Genomic DNA, 9,505 nt, shown 5'->3' with positions numbered 1-9,505 from the left:
TTTGAGCTACAGAGAACGACTCCTTTTATCAGCCAGCCAGGGTGGGAGGTATATACTTAAAGTCACAACCCCTGGTATGCCCAAGTGTGGGAGGAAGGTCACACTTCCACTCTCTGTCATTAGGCTCGTCACAAGAGTCCATCCAGACAGAAACCCAATATTTTTACTGTTGCCTTTGTTATATTTGTGTTTTTATTTGTGCTGATAAATAAATAAAGGAAGACTAGTATAGATCTATTTCAAGCTATTTAGCTCTCATCAGCTAGCCATATCCTTACTGGGATTCGAACCTGTGCTCTATTGCCTCCCAGGCAGGGAGTTAACCATTTGAGCTACAGAGAACGACTCCTTTTATCAGCCAGCCAGGGTGGGAGGTATATACTTAAAGTCACAACCCCTGGTATGCCCAAGTGTGGGAGGAAGGTCACACTTCCACTCTCTGTCATTAGGCTCGTCACAAGAGTCCATCCAGACAGAAACCCAATATTTTTACTGTTGCCTTTGTTATATTTGTGTTTTTATTAGTGCTGATAAATAAATAAAGGAAGACTAGTATAGATCTATTTCAAGCTATTTAGCTCTCATCAGCTAGCCATATCCTTACTGGGATTCGAACCTGTGCTCTATTGCCTCCCAGGCAGGGAGTTAACCATTTGAGCTACAGAGAACGACTCCTTTTATCAGCCAGCCAGGGTGGGAGGTATATACTTAAAGTCACAACCCCTGGTATGCCCAAGTGTGGGAGGAAGGTCACACTTCCACTCTCTGTCATTAGGCTCGTCACAAGAGTCCATCCAGACAGAAACCCAATATTTTTACTGTTGCCTTTGTTATATTTGTGTTTTTATTTGTGCTGATAAATATATATATATATATAACAAAAGGCAACAGTAAAAATATTGGGTTTCTGTTGTGATGGACTCTTGTGACGAGCTGATTGGCAGATGTTGGAGGCAGTTGGCTTCCTCCCATGGTTGGGGCTTACCAGGGGTTGTGACACACATACATACATACATACATACATACATACATACATACATACATATATATATATATATATATATATATTAGATTTTTTACAACCCCTGGTAAGCCCCAATTATGGGAGGAAGCTAACTGCTTCCATCATCTGTCCTTCGGCTCGTCACAAGAGTCCATCACAACAGAAACCCAATATTTTTACTGTTGCCTTTGTTATATTTGTGTTTTTTTATTTGTGCTGATAAATAAATAAAGGGAGACTAGTATAGATCTATTTCAAGCTATTTAGCTCTCATCAGCTAGCCATACCCTTACTGGGATTTGAACCTGGGCTATATTGCATACTAGGCATACTAGGCAGAGATCTTAGCCATTAGGCCACAGGCTCTTATCCGTTTATCAGCGAAGCCAGGGTGAAAGGTATCTATTAGATTTTTTACAACCCCTGGTAAGCCTAATGGCTAAGATCTCTGCCTAGTATGCCTAGTGTGCAATATAGCCCAGGTTCAAATCCCAGTAAGGGTATGGCTAGCTGATGAGAGCTAAATAGCTTGAAATAGATCTATACTAGTCTCCCTTTATTTATTTATCAGCACAAATAAAAAAACATATGTATGTATGTATGTATGTATGTATGTATGTATGTATGTACGCATACCGTATATATAGCAGACAAGATACTTGGCCAGTTAGCAGTACAAGCAGGAAACGGAGACCTTAATACCCTGATGGCAAACCTGTCCCAGCTCAGCTTCACCGCACATGCGCATATGCAAGCGGGCCTCCCACCAGCCAGCTGGTTTTCAGGTCTCTGCCACGCATGCGCAGGGTGGGAGGGCAGGGTGCATGTGAGAGATGCGCATGCATGCATGCTGAGGTGGGGGCAGAGGGGTTGCACGCACATGCATAGGGGGAGCACGAGGTCCTATTATTTACACTTAAAAGTGGAATGGCCTCTTTAGAAGTAACATTTGAAACAAAACATCAGTAAATAACATGGCTTTTCATGCTTCCCACAGTAGCAAAAAATGTAAAAATACATTAAGTAGCTAAAACAAATCAAGGAAGATGTTCAGTACAGATCTTGATGGCAAAACCTGAGGATTTACTCCTAGCTTGAGGCCCAATTACTCCATGGGAAGAAGGAGAAAAATCTCATTTTGTCTGCTAGAGATAGATTTTTGTTTGACTGTGAATGTACCTTCCTCTCATATAACCTGCTCAATGCCATTAGATTTGGAGATAGAAGATAGATAGATAGATAGATAGATAGATAGATAGATAGATAGATAGATAGACAGACAGACAGACAGACAGACAGACAGACAGACAGACAGACAGACAGGGATGGATGGATGGATGGATGGATGGATGGATGGATGGATGGATGGATGGAATATCAATAGATAAAAGATAGATTAGATAGATAGATAGATATAGATAGATAGATAGATAGATAGATAGATAGATAGATAGATAGATAGATAGATAAATAGATAGATGATAGAGATAGCTAGATGATAGCTACAATATAGATAGATAAAAGAGATAGATGATAGATAGAGAATAGATATAAGATTGATGGATCAATAGGTAGATAGGTAGGTAGATAATAGAGAGATATATGATAGATAGATTATAGATAGATAAAAGATAGATGATGATCGATAGTTTGATAGGGAATAGATAGATAGAATATTGATAGATAAAAGATAGATGATGATGATAGACAGATAGAGATAATAGATATAAGATGGATGGATGGATGGATGGATGGATGGATGGATGGATGGATGGATAGATAGATGGATGATAGAGATAGATAGTTGATAGATAGGTAGATAGATAGATAGATAGATAGATAGATAGACAGACAGACAGACAGACAGACAGACAGACAGACAGACAGACATTTTTGCCTTCTCTGTAAATAGTTTAATATTATCACAGTGCTTTTCCCTTTACATCTCCAAGGGAAGTGTAATGTATGTAGGTATTGGAGTGAGAAATCAATCCCAATGCAAATCTCCTTGTATAATTTAATGTGAGCTCTTGCTGATTACTGAGGAATTCAGTAGAATGTGCTTTGCTATTCTCCAGTTCCACTTGTCAAGTGGCGCCTTGCATGATATGAAAGATGTAAAATAAAACAGCAAGAAGAAGCTTAGAAATTACTGTTCGCTGCTGCAGCTGTTGTTCCAATCAAAAACTACCAGAAAATCCCTTTCAATTAGTTATACCAAATTTGTAACAGTTTAGGTCCACAGTTATTCTCAGGGGAAAAACCAGGTCTCACTTGATGAATAATCCTTAAAGCTGTTATTTCTCAAAGAATTTTTAAAAACATAATTTGGCATGCCAGACCTCATTCCAGCATTATGAAATTGTTCAGCATACAAGCCTTTGGAAAGAGCTTATAGAAACTCACTGCACTTTTTATTAGTTGGTTTTTATTCTTGATAATAAACTTTAATCTTCCCACAAATTTTATTCAGTTTTATTCAGATTTAATCTAATAATTTACATTCAGTTACCTTACTATTCTTCATTGTGAGTATTGTATACTTTTGTAAATAATAATGCAAATACTTTTCAATAAGACCATTTATATGATAGTCACTGGACTCATACATTTTACATATTACATCAAATCATGGTATGTTTTAGTCTAGGTTTCTTCAAGAAATCAACCACAAATACATTTAATCAATAAATAAATCACAGGGAACTGATTCACCAACAACATAAACCAGTGGTTCCCAAACTTGGCAACTTTAAGACTTGTGGACTTCAACTCCCAGAATTCTCCAGCGAGCTTTGCTGCAGAGCTGGCTGGAGAATTCTGGGAATTGAAGTCCACAAGTCTTAAAGTTGCCAAGTTTGGGAACTACTGACATAAACAGTTAAGCATGTTTTACAAACTGTAGCGGATGGGTTAACAAATTACAGCAAAGGTTAACAGCAAGCCACATTAGACTAATGTGAAGATGGGCTTTCTTTGACTTCAATATGCATATAGAGCAGTGATGGCTCATCTGTTTGTCATCTCATGATCTGAGTCTCATCCTGATGACATGCTATTAAAGACCTAGTTATTGAACTTTGGTTGAGCCCCTGTTGGATTTTTGTTGTTGTTGGTTGGTTGGTTGGTTCCAATATTTAGGTTCAAGTCACTCATGGTTTCTTTTTCTTTTCTTTTTCTTACTTTTTAAACTGTAATTTGGAGTCTAGAGTCACTCTATGAGTGAGATGGACAGTTGTTAAATTTAATGTATGAATACAATACAGTGCAGTGCAATGCAATACACAATAGGAGATGAACAGCCTCTAGATTACATGAGTAAATAAAGCCATGATTTATTTAATAAAATAAAGCTGGCTCAGTCTGCATAACAAGGTAAACCATAAACCATAGCTTTCCAATCAAAGTGCCTTGGTTTACATAACACTTTAAGCCAAACACAAATACAGTAAGCAAATAACTTGCAACCCGTGTCAGCTTGATGGGCAAAGCAAGCCCTGTTATTTTTCCTAGATTCAGCAGTGCCCAGGGAAATGATGAAAAATGGTTTGTTTGATGATGTCACCACATATTTTTATTTTGCCATCCTTATACTTTATTGCAGAGGCACCATCATAGGAGCATCTAACTAGCCACTGTGGAAATCAAGTGGATGTATTACATAGTCCAGGCTTCCTCAATCCAGCGCTCTTCAGCTGCTTTGAGACTGAACAATTTCCAGAGTGCACAACCTTTTAAGTTAGCTGGTGGATGCTAATTTAGGGAAAGCTGTTACCTGATTCAGAACAGCTCTTTTTTTTAAAAAAAATATATTTTGATCTCATACTACACCAGGGATGTGCACACAATTAAAAGTCTCATAAGGGCCATGGTGGGAAGCGCTTGTACATCCTGTTAAATTCTCAGATGCTCTGCAAATACTTACACAATTTAGAAATGTCCATGAGTATTCATAGTTATATATTAAGCTTGCACAAAGGAAGGCTCAGGAGCTGGCCTGCCATCTGGGGCAAATGTATCAATGAAGGAAGGGAGGTTGATTGAGAATTTGGGCTTTCTAGCCGGACTCTGTTCATTTACTCATGATGATAGGATGACTGAAGAAGATGCTTTGCTCTTTTTAGCATGAAGAAAACAAGATAGTTTTTTTAATGAGCCCTTTGATTATATTTTCTGATAACACCCATTGTATGTTGATTATTTCTCTAGGGTACTCCTGCAGGCTTGTTTCCCAGAGTATGACTCTCATCCTCGTGAATGAAGATTCTTTGGATGTAAGTGGAATCCTACTGTTCTGTTTGATTTAAATACTGGCATTATTCCTTTCCATCTAAGCTTACCAATAGACAACCAGAAACCAATCCAGACAAATGTGTACAAAAGGGAACCGAAATACATGTGCCTTCAAACCAGGCCCCACTGTTATTGGAGCATACCTATTCCACCAAACGACTTCTTAAGAAGAAAGGATAATATTAAATTAGGTTGGGGTGTAGGGCTTAAATTGCCTTGAAATGGTACTTCTAGTCCTTTACTATTTGGGGAGAACCTTCTCTTTCACCCTCAGTCTACTATGCCACAAGCTGTCCCATTTACCAGCAACTTTGAACCATAAAAATGCTTGGGGTAGGAAGTGAACTTGAGTAATGGCTAAAAGATCTTAAAGGACCAATGGAGGGAAAGTAACATTATTCTGCTTACATTTTTTCCCCGTATAATTTGACCGTAGAAAGCGTCTTCCTTCTTTCTATTTAAACTTTCAGAATAGAGTAATAAACAAACATTGTAATAAATATGGTTGGGCCAGAAAAATAGGGAAATTTGGCATTCTGTTGTTTAATATACTGAAAATGATAGTCTTTGATCTGAGAACCCAATATCTACTCCTATCAGAGGTGGGTTTCTGCCGGTTCGTCCCGGATCGGGCAAACCTGTAGTGGTGGCAGGAGGCTCCGCCCACCTGCCCGGACACTTCTGCACATGTGCATGAGCAAACCGGTAGTAAAATTAATTGAAACCCACCACTGACTCCTATCGTATCACATAAAAAAGGGGCTTAGTCAATCATCACGCAACCATGATCAATGACAAATTGGTTGGCAAAATTCATTTTATTTATCCTGATTTTATTTATTTGTCAAATTCAGGTACCATTCATCCCACTCTCATAGTTTAGGTTATATCAAGAATGCAAGTGCAGAAGTGGCTCATCTTTTGATAAATGAAACAGGCTACTTTGAGGCAATAAATCCTACCCAATTACTGGAAAAATCCCAAGGACCCACTGGATTTCTTCCAGATCCATAAGGTGTCTGAGACAGACCTTCAAAACCAACCCAATCCCCCACCATAGGATCACAGTGTGATGTGCCTCATCTGGATCAGGCAGTGATTTGGCTATGGCAAAGAATCATTAAAGCCATTTCTTCCATCTTCAGATTACAAGCCAACTGTTTGGTGATGAAAATTAGACCAGAAATTATTTGGAACAAGTCCATGGTTGTCTTGAGGTGTCGTTATACCATCTGCTAAGTGTTGTTGGGGAGGGGGGAAAATCCCTCCGATCTCAATAGTTGGGGAAATTCCCAGCAACAAGTTTGATGAATTGAAGAAGGCAACCTAAGCAAGCAACACATGACTAAGATCTTCTTTTCATTATCTTTTCAAAAATAGGTAGTTGCACTCCCAACACAAACATTAGAAAGTGAATAAGAAAGCCAACCTGATTAAGAGATCTGATTAAGTGTGTCTGGGCCAAAGTCACCCTTTAATCTTATTTAATATTAAACTAGTTCCTCCTAGACTTAATCCAAATATTAAACACTGTACCATTTTGATTGTCCCTCTGTTCTTTGACAGTTTTCCCAAACATTGTTCCTATCAGATATATTGGGCTTTAACTCATATAATCATAGTCTTTGATCTCACTGGATCTAAATTATAGGTATGAGAATCCAACCCATCTGAAAAATACCAGGTTGAAGATGGTTTACATTCAACACTTTTCTTTCTGAGTAATGGTATCTGGCTGGAAGCTTAAAAAGAACTTTTTGACCTGAGCCCTGAGGGAAAAAATAAGTATCTTGACAAGTTCAGCAGTTTTTAAACACACAATTTTGCATGCAGCTACAAATGGAAATAAAGGATCACTCTGAGTTTGACAACTGAGGGGAAAAAAAATCTGTGAAAAGGTCATGTTTGAGCACATAGAAAAATGATCCTCTAAAATTAAAATTAAATATCACCCCCCCCCCGCCCATCAGTTTCCTGTTTTGAGTTGACATAGACCATGTCCAAGGAATTTTCCAGAAGAGCTGTTCATATTACAGGGAACAGGCACTCAAATTCATTTTTATAAGGCTGTAGAGTTTAATTAGGGATGCGGTGGCTCAGTGGCTAAGACGCTGTGCTTGTTGATCAGAAAGGTCAGCAGTTCAGCGATACGAATCCCTAGCGCCACTTAATGGAGTGAGCTCCCTTTACTTGTCCCAGATTATGCCAACCTAGCAGTTCGAAAGCATGTAAAAATGCAAGAATAAGAACTACCTTTGGTGGGAAGGTAACAGCATTCCATGTGCCTTCGGCATTTAGTCATGCTAGCCACATGACCAATGGAGATGTCTTCAGACAGCGCTGGCTCTTTGGGTTTGAAATGGAAATGAGCACTGTCCCCTAGAGTCAGGAACGACTAACACATATATGCTAGGGGAGCCCTTACCTTTATCTTTTTAGAGTTTAATTAAACTCTTAAGAAAAGTAAACTGAAACAATATGGAGAAGGCAACCATGATGATTGAGGTGACTGGGCACTTGGTCTTGAGAAATATAATAGGACTCTTCAAGAATCCAAAATGGTATCACGGAGCAACCAACCATGATCTCTTTTCAAATATTGTTGGTGTAGGATATGGAATAATCAGGATCTTAAGTTATAAAAGATAAATTCTAGTTGGGAAGTGTCAGGCCAGTTCTATAGTGGAACTAATTAACGAGGTGGTGAGTTCTCATCAGCTGTATAACTTCAAGCAGACAATTGATAGTAAATTGGATAGACAGGTTTTGTAAATGCTTTAATTTGGATCCTGCACTACGCTGGAATTTTCAGTGGCTGAAATAATTTCTTCCAACTGTTACAATTCTGCTTTTCTCTCCCAGTTCATTGCCGTTGAGAGACTCAGCTTTGTCTGCAGGATAGTTAATCATAACCCCAAATCAAACTAAATCAAAATCTGTTCTTCCTGCAGCAGAAGTCAGAGTTTCATAGAGAGGACAGCTATCTTGAACAGGAATTCTGATCTGCCCCTTCCTAATGCTGCACTCAACCCAGCCAATAAAGCTATGCCTGAAACTCAAAGAAACCCAGAAGAAAGCAGTTGCACTTGCAAATTAAAACCAGATGCCTTACTAGAGCTAAGAATACATAAACCCATTGATTTCAATGGCTTAAGCATGCGTATGTCTGTTGATTTAGTCCAGGGGAACTAAAAGGGTGCACACACTGTCAAGTACTTATGTGTGCCTAAGCAGCTCATTTGGATTTGAGCCATAATGATTGAATGTAATAATTCACATATGCAATCCAAAGCAATAATGTGCACTTTAATCAGAATAATTTGGTTTTGCGGAGGTTGCCAAATAGCAAAAGCCAGATTATGTGACCCAGAATAAATTACTTCAGATTTAAAATTGGTCTGTGGGGTTTCTTTTTCCCCACTTAAGTGGTAGAATAACATAGAAGGAGAAAAATCTTAAATTGTCAGCTAGTGTGCAATAACATTTTTTAGTCTGCTCGTAAATAATTAAGGAGTTGATTTTGATAAGTTGCTTTGTTTGTTGATGTCTTATTTATTGAGTTGTTAGATACGATATTAGTTTTAGGCTCCAGTTAAAGAGATGTCTATACCAAATTAGCCTTGCATGTGCACTATAAAAAGTGAATAAGATCCATGCAGATTAATATGCCCCTGGATACATATTTGAATTGCAGGCATTGCCTTATGAATTACAGCAGCTAGGGGTACCTAGGTAACCTTCATAATCTCAAAAAACTAAGCCTGGTCATATCTGAAATAGTGGGATGAGAAACCACCAGACTATCCTAAGTCTCTACTCTAGAAGAAACCAGTAGTTGGTAATGGCAAACAATTTCCATATGATTGTCAGGAAAACTATTTGGACATATAGGCAAGTAGTTGAACTTGACCCGAAGGAGACTGTTTTTTTATTGTCTTATTTGTATGGCATCACTTTTTTTTAAAAAAAAATCCTTGTGAGGATGGGAAGGGAAGGGAAGGAAATGAAAGGATACTTTATTTGGCCAAGTGTGATTAAAAACACAAGGAATTTGTCGCCCATACAGAAACTCTCTGTATGACACCTATAAGAGAAGGTAATAATGACACCCAAAGAGAAGGTAGTAGAAAAGAGGACAAGGATAATAGTAATACAGCCATACTTCATGGGTAAATATACTTAAGACAGTACTGTGGTAATTATGTATTC

General features: G+C 38.3%; 1 protein-coding gene across 1 annotated transcript in view; it reads left to right on the top strand.

Annotated features, from left to right (window-relative positions):
* ATP8A2 (ATPase phospholipid transporting 8A2) overlaps nucleotides 1-9,505 on the top strand; it is a 361,217-nt gene that overhangs the window by 83,779 nt on the left and 267,933 nt on the right. The window contains exon 23 of the mRNA XM_032219218.1: nucleotides 5,213-5,277. Within this exon, the coding sequence (XP_032075109.1) occupies nucleotides 5,213-5,277 (65 nt within the window). The remainder of the gene's footprint in view (nucleotides 1-5,212; nucleotides 5,278-9,505) is intronic.

The sequence above is a fragment of the Thamnophis elegans genome, chromosome 6, assembly GCF_009769535.1.
Source record: "Thamnophis elegans isolate rThaEle1 chromosome 6, rThaEle1.pri, whole genome shotgun sequence".
NCBI classification, from domain to species: Eukaryota; Metazoa; Chordata; class Lepidosauria; order Squamata; family Colubridae; genus Thamnophis; species Thamnophis elegans.
This window is presented reverse-complemented; position numbering and strand designations above follow the sequence as displayed.